Source organism: Sciurus carolinensis, chromosome 13, assembly GCF_902686445.1.
Source record: "Sciurus carolinensis chromosome 13, mSciCar1.2, whole genome shotgun sequence".
In the NCBI taxonomy this organism is placed as follows: Eukaryota; Metazoa; Chordata; class Mammalia; order Rodentia; family Sciuridae; genus Sciurus; species Sciurus carolinensis.
Window position 1 is genome coordinate 23,153,002 of NC_062225.1, and position 19,405 is coordinate 23,172,406.

The 19,405-nt window shown below is 47.7% G+C and overlaps 1 protein-coding gene and 1 pseudogene across 23 annotated transcripts in view; one reads left to right on the forward strand and one right to left on the reverse strand.

Moving 5' to 3' along the window:
- Positions 1 to 19,405, forward strand: part of Dysf (dysferlin) — a 209,931-nt gene that overhangs the window by 6,536 nt on the left and 183,990 nt on the right. For 2 of the 23 annotated variants that reach the window (XM_047522092.1, XM_047522096.1), the window contains exon 1: positions 6,920 to 7,489. The exons of 11 other annotated variants lie outside the window; for them this stretch is intronic. In XM_047522092.1, coding sequence (XP_047378048.1) covers positions 7,399 to 7,489 — 91 coding nt within the window. In that variant the 5' untranslated portion in view covers positions 6,920 to 7,398. Of the gene's footprint in view, positions 1 to 6,919; positions 7,490 to 19,405 lie in introns of those variants that run through there. 10 more of the 23 variants (XM_047522102.1, XM_047522107.1, XM_047522105.1 and 7 more) reach the window with 7 other exon arrangements.
- LOC124963469 (lysine-rich coiled-coil protein 1-like) lies at positions 16,390 to 17,004 on the reverse strand (annotated as a pseudogene).

Genomic DNA, 19,405 nt, shown 5'->3' on the forward strand with positions numbered 1-19,405 from the left:
TCCTACCAGACGATGGCTCCTAAGCTGGCCTCTCACTTTCCTACTGGGGCTGGGGTAGCCTGGGATGCTGAGGAGTTACTCTCACCCACAGTGTTAAGTGGGATGCAGACCTGGCTGTTAAGTAATGGTGGGATAAACACGAGTCTCCCTCACATATATAGTAATTGAGATGCATGTTGTCCTGGCTGGTAAGATTCTGGTCCATCAGGCTTTCCAGGATCCCATATCCTCCTTCCTTGTTGTCCTGCAATCCCCAGGAGTCCCCTTGACAACTTGGTCCCTGATGGCTCACCACCATGGTTCATATTCCATCCAGAGGGAAAAGGGCTTGGGGAGACATGTCCTTGCTTTGTAAGGCAGTTACATACACCCTTCCTGCTCGGATCCCATTGGCCATCATTTAGTCTCGTGGCCATATCTAGCTGCAGGAGAAGCTGGGAAATTAGTTTTTCTATGCCGGGTAAAACATGCTGGAAAATGTCTATAGAGGGAGAGGAGGACAGATCTTGGGGGACAAGGGCTCAAACACACTGTCCATTAGAGCTTCATTACTGGTACAAATCCCTTGGGAGGGAGCCCCGTTAAGTTCCTGGGCCCCAGTTTGATGTCTGAAAGGGAAAAACTCTCTATTTAGGGAGAATTCCTGGGCAGTGAATAGTGGCCACACCAGGAAGTTGGAGGTTGGGATGGGAAAGAGGTCTCAGGAAATACCTAGGGCTTAGGTCACCAGCTGTGGCTTTTCTGGTTTGCTGAAGTGTGTGGAACCCCTGTTCCTTGGACCCAAGCCAAGAGTTTGTTGAAACCCCTTGGAATGTTCCTCTGGAAATATTAGCTCTATCCCCGGCTGATGTCCTGCATGAGGGGCATGGGGTGTGGATGTGAGTTGGGTAGGGAGGGGAGACAGGAATCAATGTGACAGATAAAAAATAAAAGTTTCATACTATCTAAAGTTTCCTCTAGAGGGTGGTACTGTCCTCTGAGAACCACTGGCTTAGGTGGATCAAGTGACGGAACCCATTCCCAGAGCCACACGCAATGTCCATCACATCATTTAGAGACCAGCCCTGACCTACACAACAGGGATACCTGGGCCATCAAGCCTTGGCCTCCACCTGCACTCGCCAACTCCACAGTCTGGCAGGACATTCGACAATTACACAAACAGGACTCCTTACAATTGTGATGGGTGCTAGGAAGGAAAAACACTGGCAGGTGGCTATCTGCCAGAGGGACCAGCCTATAACCAGAAGGCCAGGGACTGCTTCTCTGGGGAAGCAATATTTGAACTGAGGCCCAAGGGATGGATGGAGGTGACCCTGCCAAGAGCGCAGGACAGGCACCTGAGAACAGGGGACAGCTCGATGTGTCCTAGAAACGGAGAATTCCCTGGAGCCGGAGCTCAGGGTCAAGGGACTGAATGGCCTTAATGTCTGGGGGGAGGAAAGGAATCTGGGATTTATTCCATGAGCATAGGAGGCTTTGAGGAGTTTCTGGTTGGGCAGTGACCTGATCATATTTGTTTTAAGATTGTGTGGCTAAAGTGTGTGTGGATATTGCCAGAGTGACTGCAAGGTGGCCAGTTAGGAGTCAACTGCAGTAGCCTGAGCAGAGGAGGATGGTGGTCGATCCTGTGGGGGCATTTGAAGGCTGTGGGCACCCAACTAGTACCAAAGGCACGGGAATTGGGAAGGCTGCCTTGGGCTGCACATGACTGAAATTCTTCTTCTTTTCTTTTTTTTTTTGCGGTACTGGGGATCGAACTCAGGGCCTTGTGCTTGCAAGGCAAGCACTCTACCAGCTGAGCTATCTCCCCAGCCCTGAAATTCCTGACTCAAATAGCCTAAAATGATAAATTGTCTTTTGATCAGTGCACCTAATTGACTCACCAGAGACAGGTGAGCTTTGGGTACAGATGAGGTACAGGACCTCAGTATCACCCTGGACCCAAGCAGACTCCACTTTTCTCTCTGGTCTGTGGTCCTTGGGGTCGGCTACACCCTAGAGCTGGCTGGCAACTGGACCTACATGCTTCGTTATTCACAGGAAGCAGGAGAGGGAGTTGGGCTTCTCCATTCATAGCATAGAAGCTTCTCCTTTTGGGGGCAACTCAGGATGCATGCCCACTGCTACACCAAGAGCCATTGGCAGGAGATGGGTTCAGATAGGGCAGGATCCACCCTGGAGCTAGCGATGGGCATCTGAACATCCAGGTTCCGCTCGAAGGGAGGAAGGGACTGGATGTTGGGAAGGGACCACGTCCGTGTTCACCATCTTGAGAGTGAGTTAGGTAGAGTCAGGCAGAGGATGATAGTGTTCAAGCAGCTAGAGAAGATTCCGGAGAGGGTACAGCTCCAAGCTTTCTCTCCTTTCCCTCCATCACCATGTTCTACCCCAGTGCAAGAGGCTGGCTCCTGTGTGGACTTCCTACTTTAAAAAAATTTTAAAAAAAATTTTTTTATTTTTACTTTTATAGACTGCGTTTTGATTAATTGTACATAAATGGGGTACATCATTTCATTTCTGTGGTGGTACATGATGTAGATTCACACCAATCGTGTAATCATACGTGTACATGGGTAATGATGTCTGTCTCATTCCACCATTTTTCATACTCCCCCCCCTCCCCGCCCCGAGGAACTTTAGGTTACATAGAGGGAAATGAGAGGGAGGAGGGTATGAAAAATGGCTTCCTGCTTCTCGAGAGCACTTCCCAACCGTGCCTTTGGATTTGGTTGTTGCTATCTGTTGTCTCTAGCCCCTGATGGTGGGCATCCCCGAGAGCAGGGATGTTTTGCCAGGGCTCAGCACAGTTCCAACAAGTCGGAGGTGAGTGACGATGGGTTTTGGGATTCACTTTTTCTCTCAGTCAACCATTTGGAAATATTTATGGAGAACCTACTTTGTATCAGGCTCTCTCCAGGTGCCGGGGAGACAGCTGCGAACAAAACAGATGAAAATCTCTGACTTCTTTGAACAGATCTTCTAATGGGGGAGATGGAAAAGCTATAAGATATACACATACCTAGTGATTGGTACTTAAAAAAATCATGAAAGGGAGAAGGAAAGGAAAGGGTTGTAGTCTTAAGTTGAGTGACCACAGAAGGTCCCCTTGCAGCGGCTACCTGAAAGAAGGGCAGGGATGAGCATCACGGTCAGAGGCACACTAGCAAAGGTCCTGAGGGGTGTTGGTTTGTCCCTGAGGAATAGCGAGAAGGCTACAGAGCTTGAAGAAGGCAGGATAAAAAGTCAGTGAAGTCGGACAGGGATTTTTAAAAAAAAAAATTAATTTGTTCTTTTTAGTTTTACGTGACAGTAGAATGTATTTGGACATATCATGCATACCTGGAGTATGACTTCCCATTTTAGGGGTTGTACATGACATGGAGTTACACTGGTGGCGTATTCATATACGAACGTAGGGAAGTTATGTCCGATTGTCCGATTCATTCTACTCTCTTCCCTATTCCCACCCCTGCTCTCTACCCCCACTCTGACTTGTCTAAACCACCCCCCCCATCCCTCCCCGGTCAAAGAGGGTTTTGAAGGTCATGTAAGGTTCGGGTTTTACTTTGAGGAAGCCATTGAATGTCCTAGTGTGAAGGAGTAACACCAGGTGGCGCTGAGTGGATAAAGAATAGCCTGTGGTAGGGACCTAGGTCAGGAGCAGGAAATGCTTAGGAAATCTGCGATGATTCAGGCAAGCGAGGACCTTGGTGGCTTTCACCAGGTTAGTAACAATGGAGAATGCAGATGGGGAGGAGGGGTGGGATTTTGGACATATTTCTTTTACCTTTATTTTTCTTTGTTGGTATTGAACTCAAGGGAACTTTACCACTGAGTTTTCTTTCTTTCTTTCTTTTTTTTTTTTTTTAAATTATTTCCAGATAGGATCTCACAAAATTGCTGAGGCTGGCCTGGGATTTGCAATCCTCCTGCTTCAGCCTCCTGAGTCGCGGGGATTACAGGCGTGTGCCAACACGCACCGCTTCTTTTTTTCTTTGAATGTTTTTTCTTTCTTTCTTTTTCCTTCACCTCCACTGCCCCCGCCCCCCACCTTTGGACACATTTTGTGGTAGTAAAGTCCATAGAACTTGCAGTTTTGGTGGCATATGGTTAAAAGAAAGACTGAGTAGTTCTAAAGAGATTAGAGAAGAAGGAGTGGAGACAAAACATGGAAGTGTTTCAAAGGATATTGTAAAAAGAGAACCAGGCAGGGGAGGTTCAAGATGACCAATGTGATCCTACAATATGTACAATCCGAAAAATGAGAAATTACACTCCAATTATGTATGATCTATCGAAATGTATAAATGCATTCTATTGTCATGTACAACTCATTAGAACCAATAAATTAATTTTAAAAGATGGCAAATTAGAGGAAACCTGCTGTTTAGTAAGCTTTTTGGCTGCCGTGACTAAAGATCTGACCAGAACAATTTTAAAGGAGAAAAAGTTGATTTGAGGGCTCACAGTTTCAGAGATCTTAGTCCATAGAAGGCCGGCTCAAATCCTTGGGGCTCAAAGTGAGGCAGGGGGAGGGAAGCAGCTTGCATCATCAGGAAGCAGAGAGAGAGAGAGTCTCCCCTCTCCAGATACAAAATATATACCCATAGTCACGCCCCCGAGGAACCACTCCCTCCAACCACACCCCCCCTGCCTCCAGTTACCACTCCATCCCATCAGGGATTAAGCCACTGATTAGGTTAAGACTCCCAACCCAATCATTTCTCCTCTGAACCTTCTTGCATTGTCTCACATGTGAGCTTTTGGGGGACACCTCTCATTCAAGCCATAAGAGCTGCATCTCCAGTTGTTCTGTAGCTTGGGATTCAAGCAGTGGGAATCCTGCATCTCAGCAAGGTATGATGAAATTCATTTGTTACGATTTTCCTTAAAGCAAGGGACGATCCCAACATGTTACGTCATGCCTTGAAAGGAAAATATGGAATTCAGGAATGTGAATCTGAAGCAAGCAGAAGCGTGTGGGAGCTATCCTGGATCATTAGAAGACTCTTTTGGGATCACAGTGAAAGGCTTTGCCAGGGAGAAGATCATTAAGTTGTCTTGAAGAAAGACCCACCAGAAATAAAACTTGCTGATATGCCTTTGCATTCGCCTCTCCGTGAATACCACAGCACTGTGATTTCCCACACCTTCAGGAGGACACTGGCATGATGAAAGAAGAATAAAGTATTAAAAATGGCCTGGGGGTGACAGCTGAGTGGTGGCCCTCATGGCTGGAAGGAATAAGGCTCTGGGTCATATCCCCAGCACCACTAAAAAGATAAATAAAGTGATAAAGGATTTCAAAGAGAGAGAGAGAGAAAGAGAACAACAAAGTGGCTGGGGGTAGCTCAGTGTGCTGGAGGCCCTGAGTTTGATACCGACACACACACACACACACACACACACACACACACACAGAGCAATGAGTGGGAGCTGAAGGAGTCATGAGGTCAACAGGGTGTTTTATTAAGAGCAGTAACATCATGTCTGTTGATGGAATAATCCAGTAGACAGAGAAAACTTGGCATTGTCAGGAGGGTAGGATTGCCAGGGTCTTGTCACTGAGGGTGAGAGGGGATGAACTCTCTGCTCCAAGAGTCCTCATGGGTCTTCAGTTCATTTATGAGAATGAGAAAGAGCTGGGAGCAGTGTAATCCCAGGGTTCCGGAGGCTGAGGCAGGAGGATTGAGAGTTCAAAGCCAGCCTCAGCAATTTAGGGAGTCCCTCAGTAACTTACCGAGATCTCTATCAAAATAAAATAAAAAAGGGCTGGGGATTTGGCTCCGAGGGTAAATCCCCAGTACAAAAAAAAAAAAAAAAAAAAAAAAAAAAATCATGAGAGAAAGTGAAGGATTTGGGCACAGATGCTAATGGGGATTAGAAGAAACCTGGGAGCCTCGAACGTTCTCTGCTCAGTAAATAAGAAAACTGAGGGTGGGGGGGTGTTGTAGGTTTGGGGAGAGAAAAAAGTGGACTATAAAATAGCCGTCTATGAGAGAAGAAGACTGGTGGATTCGGCAAATCAGTGCCTGCGGCAATATGGGTCTCCTTGAGTTTGGGATCAGGACTATCGAGTGACACCTCTCAAGGCTGCTTCATTATTCTCCAACACATTTAGCTGTTAGGGTGCGGGTGTGGAGAAGGCAGGGTTGGATTCCCCGGGGTTATAGCTTAGTCCTACAAAAATGCGGAATCGCTCAAAATAAGTGGGGAGGGGGGGGGGAATCGAGATTTTGTTCAGCCGAATGATGCTAACAACTAATTACCAAATTTAGGTCGTCAGGAGATGAGTACTTGGAAGGTGGGAGAAGGGATTGTGCCCTGTCCTGAGTAGGTGCTGAAGTGTTGGGATACAGAGGTCAAGAAGTTCTTAAACTGGAAAGGAACCAGACAACAGGTGAAAGTGTGCTAAGGACTGTCACCCCTCAGGGCTCACGTCATAAGCACCTTTCCCCACGGTGGGATACTGGGTGTGGAGGTTGTTGGGGGTGGGGGAACTGCAGGCGGCGGAATGGGCAGTGGCTGGAGCCCTGGGATCCAGGGAACGCAATATGCCTGCAACACTGACCTCTGCCTCCCGAGACCAGTGACTAGACTGTCGCGGAGAAAACTCCGAGGCGTGTTTGCAGGAGCTGGAGCTTCGGGGTCTTCTTCCAGCACGGGTTCCCAGCACATCAGAACCGTCGCCTCGGCCGCCCGCTGGAGGGGAGAGGATCAGCTGGCGAGCGCGGGGGATGAGGCGTGTGGGAGCTGCAAGCGGCGCCCAGGCCGGAGCTCCAGGATCCAGGCTCCAGGCTCCAGGCGCCCGGCGCTCGCCGCTGCGCGGACGCCTCCTTGAGCGCTCGGTCCAAGTTGCAGCGCCCGTGGACTCACTGGTGTCTCCGCAGCCAATTCCGCAGCCCTCCGCCCGCACTCAGCCCTGGTTCCTATTCACTCTCCAAAAGGCCCCGCGGCCCGCGAGGTCTGGGCGGGTGGAACCCCGGGCGCTGGAGACGCGGGCGGAACCGGACCTTCTGCGGCGAGTCGGCGCTCTGGGGTCACGCCGTGCGCTTCGAGCCTGCTGAGCTGCTGTTCCCGCCAGGGGCGGGGACCCTCGCAGCGAGGCACCTGAGCGCCGGCAGGGGCCCGTTCGACCCCTGCCCCGCTCCGCCCATAGCGGGTAGGGCGGATCTGGGCAGGGGCCGGAGGCGAGGATCCGCCCAGCGGGTGTCCGGTGTCCTCCCTGAGGCTTTCACCAGGAGTTGGCCACTTCTCCGCTGAGTCGCAGCGGAGCGACAGCTCGTTTTTGGCGAGACTGCCCGGGAACCGATCGTTTGCTCGGTGGGTGCCTGGACCCAGCGTTCCCGCTCCCGCCCTGTCCGTGCGCCTCTGCGCACCCGGGGTTGCTGAGCCATGCTGTGCTGCTTGCTGGTGAGGGCCAGCAACCTACCCAATGTGAAGAAGGATCGGCGCAGCGACCCTATCGCCAGCCTGACTTTCCGAGGTGAGAGCCCGGTGGCCGGGGCTTCCACGCCTGGGCGCCACTCCACTCTGAACGCACTGGTGGGTCTAGGGCCCCGGCACTAGGGGTCCCAATCCAGGACAAACTTTGTTCCTCTGTCAGCAGGGTCAGAAACCCCAGCCTGAAATTAACTAGAATGAAACAGCACGGTAAATGCCACAAGACTTTGTAATTGTGGAAAATCGAAAGCAGTATGTCAAAGGTTATCACTCTTCTAAGAGAATATCCAGAAGGAATAAAGTCCAAGCTCTTACTGGTAATGGGCATAAGGGTTAGACTGGTAGATGGGTGCAGAAGATAGATAGAGAGGACTCGGCCACCCAACTGAGCTCACGGAGAGCGCGCTTTAAAAGTTGTGTATTTCATTCATTCCTTCATTTATTCAAGTATCTTTCCTTCTTCTTCTCCTTATCCTTCCTCCGTCCTGGGGATCAAACCCAGGGACTTGTGCTTTCGAGGCAAGCACTCTACCAGCTGAGCTATATCCCCAGCCCCAGGTTTCTTTTTTGAATGCTGGCCATATCAAATAGGCCATCTATCAACCAGGCGGAAGTACAGAATAGGATGGATATGGCCTTTACCCCGGATTTTTGAGGAGTGTCTGGGATGTTTTTCCAAATTCAAGGAGCTAATCCCCCATAGTCAGTGCTTAGACTACAGAGGGTCTCTGATGGGACAGGGAAGGAATCACTCCCTTCTTCCCAGCTCCTTTACCCCCACGGGAGGTGGCGTCTCAGGAGGGGAAAGGGAAGAGGAAGGATCTGTCAAAATTGAGAGAAGGAACAATAGCTGTGAGTCAAGACCCCAGTTCTGCAGAGAAAGATAAATAAGGAGAGGAGAGAGGGCTTCCTCTTAGCCTGGAACCATACTTTGTGGCTTTGTGGAATTGAAAGTATGTGTATCACAAAAACAGTCAAACGTAGAGAGGACAGGGGCGGGGCTTTTCCTGAGGGTTGAAACCAATGGGAGCACCCACGGGAATCTTCAGCACGGACCCGTTTTCTCCACTGTATCCCCAAATAACAATGATATATGAAAGACACAATTTTGCAAAGTGAGTTTTAGGTGTAGTTTTTATTTTTTATTATGGTACACTTCACATTTTTCCTCCTTAGTAAAGTACGATTTGAAACAGCCTGGACAATATAGCCATTTTCATTGATCGGTGATATGTCAGGGTGTTCCCTATGCCAGAGCAACTTCAAAGCAAGGTCCTTTGTTCTCCTTGGCTGTCTAGTCCTGGCTATATAGAATTTGTGGGACAGCGCAGGGGGTGTAGCTTAGTGGTAGAACACTCACCTGGCCCGTGCAAGGTCCTAGGTTCAATTTCCTGTACACATGTGCACACACACACAGACGCTGAAATTGTAGGCCCACCATTGTGAGGAAGAGAAGTTCCCTAAGGACACTGAGCCCTGGGACCAGATCAGCCTAGGACTCTCATTTCCTTTGAAACCCTTTAGATCTGTTTTCATAGTTCTTTCCCTGGTTCTGCAGCAGTCCTAAGGTGGCAACTACTATATGCACATTATGCAGATGAGAAAATAGAAAGCCGAAGAAGTTACATGATGTGTTCATGTCAGTGGTCACACCAGGGAATGACCAACCCTTGAGTGGGCCCTGCCCTGGAGTCAGGCAGGTAACCAAATCTGGTGAGGCCCCTTTTGGCTGTTGCCCCTGCCCATGGAACCCTGAGCAGGTGCAACTTCTGTCTTCCTCAAATCTGTATTCCCTACATTAAAAAAATCCTTATTATTTGCATTCATAAACCCCTTGGAAAGCTGAAATGTAATAGAACACAACATCTCCAACTGTGCAGTCTGCCTTTCAAAGCTCAGGGGCATTGCCACCTTCTCCAGGAAGGTCTCTGGGTTGCGCTGGCTGTCTGGGCACCTCATCAGATCTGCTAGCACACTCCCCCGGCCGCCTGTGCTCAGTACTCAGCTCCACAGCAGGACACCAGACCTTGAGAGCAGCCACCTGTCTTGTTTATTCATTGGCATGTCCTAGTGCCGAGCACAAGTGGGCCACCTGCAGTGTAGGTGCCTTTTCTGGCTCAGCCTGCAGCTGTCCTCAGATGTGCCAGGCTTAGTCTGGGCATGGTCCTTGCACTTTTACTGTGCTCAAAAATCACTTGGAGGGGGCTTGAAAAACCGGCTCCTGGGCCCCGCTCCATACAGTTGCTGATCCAGAGGGTCCGGAAGGTGACCTAAAAATCAGCATTTCATACGTATGTGATGCAGGACATGTGGAACCGCACTGTGAGAAAAATTTGAAGCAGAGATGCCGAGACGGGTGAAACTAACATGCTCCCCCACAGACAGTCAGGACAGAGTGTGGGGCTGGGTTGATCCTTAGGGAGGGCAGTCATTAGAATCAGACCCAGAACTTACAGAGCTCGGGTTAGGTGCACCCGAGAACAACATGGGGAGCTTTATAAAAACAAGATCGTTGCCAGCCCCTGTCCTCTCCCTGTGGGGAGCTAAAAAGCTCTGGGCGGGGCTCAGGTGTAGGTGCTTCTGACAAATCTGAGTGTTTTGGATGCACAGTCAGGTTAGACGCACTGAGCCCAACCCCCTGTGGCACAGAGGGGACAGTGACCTGCTTGCAGAGAAGCCAGCCTGCCCTGCGCGCTTTGTTCCAACATGTAGCCTGAAGTGCGTGGCCTGGGCTGGCCAGCTGTTCCTGGGCATTCCAACCTCAGATGTAATTTCAGGACCTGCCTCCCAAAATAGATGATGAGCTGGGGCTGGACTCTGGCTTCCCTGCCTAGGACCTCAGGGTAGAGGCTATTAATGAACACTGGCCATGTCTTTGTTCTCGTATTTATGAATTAGTTAGTTAACTAAAACTGCCACGAGTAACTGAACCGCGGTAGGTACATTCGCCGGATCATCTGTGTGTGTGAGCAGCTTCGTCTCCTAGAGCATTTGGTCATCTGTACCTCTCTTCTGACTTGACATTTCCCACTCTGTAATGTGATTATTTATATCCTTCTATTCATACTTTTAGTTCATTGAAAGATTATTTATTGAGCACCTACTATGTGCCTGGTACTGTTCTGTGTGCTGGGGATACATCCAAGGACAAAGTCAGATCCCTGGTGCTTTGGAGCCAGATCTGCTGTGCCTCCCACTCGGTGAACGTCTGCCCAGTGTCCCTTGCCTTGAAACCAGGAGCCTGGGACTCACTGTCTGCTGCCCTGCCACTCAGCCCTCGGGGCCTCCCCTGTCTCTGGCCTTGCTTCCTCCTTTCCCTGTGCCCTTCCCTTTACTCTGTCTCCTGGGCAGGAGCCTGGGAATCCCTCTGTCCTCAGGGAATACTCCTGCCTCACCTACAGGGCAGGGGGGCTGTTGGGTCACTGGACTCTCAGAACCTGACTTTTTAAACCAGCGCAGTAATTTAATATATTGAAAATAAATGTCTGTTTTCTTTCCTTTTTGGGGGGCATATATCAGGGATAAAACTTAGGAGCACTCAACCACTGAGCCACATGCCCAGCCCTATTTTGTATTTTATTTAGAGACAGGGTCTCACCGAGTTGCTTAGCACCCTGCTTTTGCTGAGGCTGGCTTTGAACTCGCCATCCTCCTGCCTCAGCCTCCTGAGCCGCGGGATTACATCTGTTTTCTTTTTATAAACATAGTGTAGTGCAGGTACTCACTATAAGGAATGAAAAATTCCAGAAAGACATGCGGCAAAAGTATAATAGACTCCTAATCCTGCCACTCACATTAATTTATGAAACATTTGGCATGTTTCCTTCAAGATGCTTTTTTTCTCTTTAAAAAAATTTAGCTCTGAAATTTAACACATAAACAAGGTATATAAAACATGAATGTATGATTTAACAGGGTTGTTAATATGGGAGCGATTCTGTTGGGTGGGGGGGTGATATTTGGAAACATCTGGTTGATACCACTGGGGGAGTGGGGGTGCTACTAACATCTAGGGGGTAGAGGCCAAGGATGCTGCTGAACCGTTGCGTAGGACAAGCCCACAACACTCACAGCAAAGGTTATTTGGCCCCAAATACCCATAGCGCCAAGGTGGAGAAACCCTGCTTTAAGGAATACATTTTGAATGGAATACCAGGTAATATCCCCGAGGTCAGGGAACAGACCCCACCAGCCCCATGTACCACCCACCACTCTTCCCCAGACCCCTGCCTTTCTCTCTGGAGGCAGTCCCAGCCCAGAATCCCCCACAAATATTCATTTATTTGTATTTTTACTCAGAAAAGGAGTATTATGTCAGTACATGCTCTTCTACATAACCTCTCAAAATGTCTGCCGAATATTTTGTTATAAGGGCGCATCGTTATTCACCACCCTATTGATGGCTATTTAGGTTACATCACATTTTAAACATGTTACCCAATTCTCAACTTATACTGCCACTGTGAAAAGTGTCCCGGTGACTAAATCTTTGCCTGCATATTAATTATTTTCTTTGGGAAAGCAGCAGAAATGGAATGCTGTGTCAGAGGTTATGGATGTGCTTCAGGCTTTGCTGCATTTCCCAAATTGCTCTTCTGGAAGACCATACCCACGCTGCCCTTCTGTCAGTCAAGCATGAGGGCTTCTTTTCTTTTTTATTAACTGTACAAATGAATGGGTTTCACTGTGCATTTCTAGATATGCATATATGCTGCACTGATCATGTCTAACTTCCCTTCTGTCCCCTCTGCCCCTTCCCTGATGGTCTCCTTCCCAGTCTCTAATAGTCCCTCTTCTACTCTCAGGTCATTTTTTGGTTTTGTTATTTATTTTTAATTTCCACATCTGAGAAAAAAACATGCAATACTTGTCTTTCTGGGTTTGGGCTTATTTCTCTGAACATGCTCCTCCAGTTCTTCCCATTTCCCTGCAAATGGTGGGATTCCATTCTTTTTTAGGACTGAATAATATTCCATTGTGTATGTGTACCATATTTTCTTTATTCATTCCTCTGATGATGGGTACCTCGGCTGTGAATAGCGCTGCAACAAACATGGGTATGCAGGCATCTCTTTTGTATGCTGACTTTGTTTCTTTTGGATATAGAGCCAGGAGGGAGATAGGTGGATCATATGGTAGTTCTACTTTTAGTTTTTTGGGGAACCCTTCAACTATTCGATAGTGATTTGTACTAATTTACACTCCCCCAACATTGGATAAGGGTTCTTTTTTCCTTCACATTCTCCATGGGGGCTTATTTTCTTTCTTTTTTTATGGGTACATAGTAATTACAGGACTGGGGAGATAGCTCAGCTGGTAGAGTGCTTGCCTTGCAAGCACAAGGCCCTGAGTTCGATCCCCAGCACCGCAAAAAAAAAAAAAAAAAAAAAATTAACCATAGTAATTACACAGAATAGTGGGTATCATTCTGGCTTTTTCACACATGCATCAAACACAGTTTGAGGACTGTGATTGTGGCTCAGTGGCAGAGCGCTTGCCTAGCATCAAGACACTGGGTTCCATCCTCAGCACCACATAAAAACAAATAAAATAAAAGTATTGTGTCCATCTACAACTAAAAAAAATTTTGGAAAACACAATTTGGTCGGTTTTAGTCCCAAATGCCTCCCCTTATCCCCTCCTCCCCCTACCCCAGTGGTCTTCCTTCTACCTTAATGACATACCTTTTTTCTTGTTTCCCCTCTACCTTACACATAAGAGAGAAAAAAATAAGACACTTGTCTTTTGAATCTGGCTTATGTCACTTAACATGATTCAATGAGGGTTCGTTTTCTTAAAATCATCTTTGACAGTGTCCTAAGGTTCAATTAGTATTCATGATATTTCAGTCTTACCTATTAGTTTTTATTTCTCCCTGAGTTATTTTTTAATTTGTCCATTTGGGCTATTTGTCTTCTTAATTAATGGCAAGTGCTCTTTCTATACTAAGAATATTAATGTTTTGTCATAGATGTGTCCAACATCTTCCTCAGTTAATTTTATTTTAATTGACCAAGAAATTTTGTATAGAAATACCTTCGCGGCTGTAGTGGGCCTTTGAGTTTAGAGACCACCTCTCTCAGAGTGCATTCCACCCTAGCCAGTAGGCCTGGTGCCCGCTGTCCTTCTTGGCCACTTCTTCCCGGATGGTGGTTCCAGAGGGTTTAGAAAGATGGGGACGGGGGTCCTTGTGGGTGAGAAGGGCAGTGCTCTTCTGGTGAGGGGGTGTCGTGCCTAGGTCTGGGGGTGCCCAGGCCTGAGTCTACAGATGACGTGGCAGGTATCAGAATCTGCCTACCCTTTCTGTTAGGGTGTCTCTGCCAGGAGGCAAAGCAGGCTGTCCTTCAGCAGAAGCCGGGTCTCCCTTCTGTCCTCTTAGTGGCTGTTGTCCTCCGGTTGTCTGCTGACACTTGAATTTCTGTCACTTTCTTTGTCCCTATGGGTATTCTAATGGGTAGTTCTACTTTTAGTTTTTTGGGGAACCCTTCAACTATTCGATAGTGATTTGTACTAATTTACATTCCCCCAACATTGGATAAGGGTTCTTTTTTCCTTCACATTCTCCATGGGGGCTTATTTTCTTTCTTTTTTTATGGGCACATAGTAAGAGAGGGAATAGCAAGCCCTCAGTGAATATTTGTGGGATGAAGGAGAGGCTTCCTCAAGGCAGCCTGCAGAATCTGAAGGTCCTCTGCGACTTCTGAGGAGTGTAAGTCCTGTCACCGGTCGAGGGCAGAGGCCGCCATCCTTCTCACTGTCGCTGGGAGCCCAAGACCCCCCATCTTCCCTCCTGCTCTCTGCCCCTCTCTAGGTGGAAACACGAACAGCCCCTGTGGGCTCTCTGTCAGAACTTCAAAGTCATCCTGTCCCTATTCCCCACCTTGACATTGGCTGGTAGACCCCAGGACACCTCTCCTGGACTTTTAAAAAAGTTCTGGTAAAAAATTTGGAATGGAACCATCATTTGACCAGCTATCCCACTCCTTGGTCTGTACCCAAAGGACTTAAAATCAGCATACTACAGTGATGCAGCCACATCAATGTTCATAGTAACTCAATCCACAATAGCTAAACCGTGGAACCAACCTAGATGCCCTTCAACAGATGAATGGATAAAGACAATGTGATACACATACACAATGGAATAATACCCAGCCATAAAGAAGAATGAAATTATGGCATTTGCAGGTAAATGAATGGAATTGAAGAATATCATGCTGAGCAAAATAAGCCAATCCTAAAAAACCAAAGGTGGAATGTTTTCTCTGATAAGTAGATGCTGATCCATAATGGGGGGTGGGTAGGGAAGAATGGAAGAACTTTGGATTGGACAGAGGGGAATGAGATGGGAGGGGAGTACAGGGGTGGAAAGGATGGTGGAATGAGACAGACACATATACATGTATGATTATACAACCAGTGTGATTCTGCATCATGTACAGCCAGAGGAATGAGAAGTTGTCCTCTGTTTGTGTACAATGTGTCAAAATGCATTCTGTATAACCAATTAGAACAAATTAAAACAAATAAAAAACCAAGAACATGATATTCACAAGATAAATGAATTTGTATTAACAAAATGTTATTATAAAAATAAACATGTCATTATAAAAATAAACATTTATGTATGACAAAAAGATGCACATCACATAAAATTTTCCATCTTAGCCATTTTGATACAGTTCAGTGCTATTAAATACATTCACAGGCCTGGGGGTGTAGCTCAGTGATAGGGCACGTGCTTAGCATGTGTGAGGCCCTGGGTTCTCCAGCACCCGAATCAAACATAAACAAACAAATACACAAACAGACAAAAGAAAAAAAAAAAACCAATAAAACAAAAGACAAAAAAAATTCATATTGTTGTACAACCATCACCACCATCCGTCTCCAGAATTCTTCCTTTCCATCTGAGACTCTGTACCCCTTAAACACTAATCCCCACGCCCCTCCCCAGCCCTGGCAGTCACCACTTTATTTTGTCCCTGTGATTGTGTCTATTCCAGGTACCTAATTGAAGTGAATTTTGCCTTTTTGTGACCGGTGAGTCATTCTGTCTGGAAGAACACCCCAGCGCTTCAACCCCACCTTCCCCCACGTTGCTGGAACCCAGTTTTGGGTTCTGGGAGAGGGTGTAGCTCCCTTTCTCTCCCCCAGCGAGAGCTGTGAGCACATGGGTCTGTTAAATGCCACACATAAAGCCATGTCTCAAGGTCAAAAGTAATTCTCAGAGACAGGACAGGCCTAAATTCATGATGAAGATGGAACCATTTTCCTCCTCCTCCCCCTTCCCTCCTCCCTCCCCTCCCCCCTCCTCCTTTTGAAATTAGAACACTTTATTATAAACCCTTTCAGGATGGAAACCTATTTTGTATCCAGATTCTTTGAAACTTTGAAACCTATATGTAACCTAAACTTATTATTGTTATACTTTCATTTTCTACTTTGTGAACTAGCAAATACACTGCAAGTTAGATAAAAACAAAAGGGAAAAAAAATCAAAATTGCTTTATAGAAAAAAAAAAAATCAAAGAACATAAAAATCCCCGGCTCAAAACTAAAACAAAACCCCACCAAGAAATCGATTCTGCAAAGTTGTCTAATCCTCTGATTTAAAATAAATGGAAAATAATTCCGCCATCATAGCAATTTAATGAATAAAAGCACAGCTACTGACCTGGAGGGAGATTACATTTTATGTAAGAAAAATGTAATAGAGCTTTTAGAAAATGAGGAAACAGGTGATCTCTCTGTGGGGGGCCCGTGTGCCAAACACTTTGCGCTCACTTGTCCTGGAAGTTAGAGTCTGTTCACATAAGACAGGTCGGAGGAACGTGAACCACAACACACAGCTTCTCAGCTATTTTTTTGGTCCAACCTCAGAACCAACTATAGAATCGAAATCCAAGGACGGGCTGGTGACAGTCTTTCCTCCTCTGTCCTTCACTTGCCTTGGTCCTTCTGTTTTCTAGGCTTTTGGAAGTTGACATCTTTTTTTCTCCCTTGGATTCCTAAGCGTTTCTGTACTGACCTGGACAATTTCTTGTCCCTCTGCTTGCTTTGGGTGTTTCTGTAAAGCCTCTTCTCAGAACGTTTCCTCTGATGCTTGGGCTGCTCCTCCTCTGTTTTGTCTCTGCCATCCTCTGGGCGCTTTTTCCTCCTCTGCCTGTGACTGACTTGATGGGCACTGGAGTTGCGTCTTGGGAGGGGAGCTTGGGAACTCCAGCGTCCATGCTCTGCGAACCACAGTTATGCTCTGCTAAGGTTGTCGGGCACCGGTTTCTCCAAGAAACAGTCCCTGGTGAATTGGCAGTAGCTCAGAGAGTCCAGTCTCAGCCTGCTGTCATGAGCTGGTAACCCCAGATGTTAGAGGGGTTTCCACTGTGTGTAGGTAGGTCTGGAAGGTTCCAGATCAGGGAGTCTTGGGTCTAAGTTTCTATGCCTGATTCTGGTTACCAACCAAGAGGTTTCCAAATAGTTCTCGCTCATCTTTGTGAAAGAAGTCTTTGGTTCTAAGCCTCGGATTTTCTTTACTTTAATATAATCAAGTTCATCTCTCTCTCTCCCTCCCTCCTTCTCTCTCTCTCTCTCTCTCTTTCTCTCTTTTCCTGATACTGGAGATTTAACCCAGGGGCACTTTACAACTGAGCTACATCCCCAACCATTTGGAGACAAGGTCTCGCTAAGTTCCTTAGTTGCTGACTGGCCTCTACCTTGTGATCCTCCCACCTCAGCCTCCCCAGTTGCTGGTATTACGGACAGAGCCATCTTGCCTGGCTATCCCCAATCCTTTTTACTTTTAATTTTTAGATAGGATCTTACTATGTTGCTGAGACTGGCTTCAAACTTGTGATCCTCCTGCCTCAGCCTCCTGATTCCCTGGCATTACAGGGGTGCACCACCATGCTCTCTGGCTTCAAGTTTTTCTGGAAAAGTCTTACTACTTCTCTGAATGCTTCATTAGGTTGACAAAAAGGAATTCTCCTTATCAGCCTGAGAGCGTGGGAGAGAAATCTGATGGATGATATTCACCCTTTAATTGTTTCAGTTTTTTGGTACAAACTTTCCCCAAACACTGACTGTGCGACAACAGTGTTGCAGCTGGACACAGTGGTGCACGCCTGTACTCCCAGCAGCTCGGGAGGCTGAGGCAGGAGGCTCGTGAGTTCAAAGCCAGCCTCAGCAACTTAGCAGGACCCTAAGCAACTCAGTGAGTCCCTGTCTCTAAATAAAAAACAAAAAGGGCTGGGGAGGTGGCTCAGTGGTAAGTGCCCCTGGGTTCAACCCCTGGTTAAAAACAAATCATGATGCAGAGATTACAAAACCTACTTTTGTCCCATACTCTTCTCCTGTTCATCTCATAATGTAAAATCTATTGTTTTTCAAACTACTCCAAGAAGCCGTTTATACAAGTACCTGTAGAGTTGTCTTTGTTCATTCAATGGTACCTTTTTTGAGGCAGGGACCAGTGTCTACAACTGTCCCTGTCTGGTCAGGCTGCAGTGGAAGTGGCCTGGACATGGCCGGAAGGCTGGGATAACCACTGCTTCTGGCTCCACTGCCCAGCAGGCAGGAGGCAGAAGGGTCCAGGACAACCGTTTTCTTAAGTGTGTCCTCCTTAGCAATGTGCCTCCCCTCTCCTTGGTGTCTGTAGGGCATGGGGCGAGTGCTGGGTTCATGTCTCCTTTCCTTCTTGCTCCTCTTTGGGCTGACAGTACCCATGACGGACCCCTTTCTAATGTCACCCAGAGGGTCTCGAGTGGACTCTTCTAACCAGGAATCTCGTCTCAGGCTCTTGTTTCCCTCATCTTCAGGAAAGGCAGGAAGTGGAAAACGGCTACAAGACCCTTAGCCCAGGGCTGGACACACGTGTGTTGCTCAGTTATGCCGGCTGGGATGGCCAGGAAGTGAGTGTCCGAGCAGACATTCAGCCAGGCTGCAGCTGGAATTTTCTGCGTTGCTTCTGTAGGTCACAGGAAGCTGCTCTGTGGCAGGGGAGGGCAAGCGGACGCTTGGCTTGCATCTCAAAGCCCTGTGCTGTGGACACTCCTTATTATCTAGCTCTACCCTAGGTCACACCCAGGGGCTACCAGTGAGTGACTCTGGAGCCTCATCCTCATGGCCCACCAGCGGGCTCCGGGCGGCTCAGCCCTGGCAGGCCCCTGCCAGCATCAAGAAGATAGCTGTGCCCCCAGGACACCTTCCCTGGACCCACTGCGCCTCCTTCATCCCTTTGTCCACCGACACGTTCAGGAAGTCTCAGGGTGTGCCCCAGGCGAGGCGGGGAATGCACGCCAATGTCAGAAAGAGAGGAACCCTCCTTCCGCACCCACCCACTGCGCACCTTGTTATGTACTAGGGTCACTAAGGTGAGTGAGGCGTGGTGTCTGTCCTCTGAAACTCACAGCCTGGTTGGAGAGACCAAAATAGAGGCACACTCTTACCCAGCCCAGTGCATGTGGTCCCAGCTGGCTTGGAGAGCCCGGGAGTCAAGGGAGGCTTATCAGAAGAGACAGTCAGCTGGGTATTGAAGAGTCAGTAGGAGTTTGCTGGCTGAATCAGAGGACAGCATAGAGGGAAGTGAACTCCTGTTTGATGAGCTTTCAGGGTCACCTGGCATGGCCTTTTTTTTTTTTTTTTTTTTTTTGGTACTGGGGATTCAATTCAAGGGCGCTTAAACACTTAGCCACATCCCCAGTCCTTTTAAAAATCTTTTATACAGAGACATGGTCTCGCTGATTTTCTTAGGGCCTCACTAAGTTGCTGAGGCTGGCTTTGAACCTGCGATCCTCTTGCCTCAACCTCCTGAGCTGTTGGGATTACAGGTATGTGCCACCACACCTGGCACATCCTATCTTTTTTAAAATTCACAACCCCTTGTGGAGGTACCATTATGATCTTACAAATGAGGAAACGGAGGCTGAAATGTTAAATGAATTTCCCAAGATGCTTTGAGCAG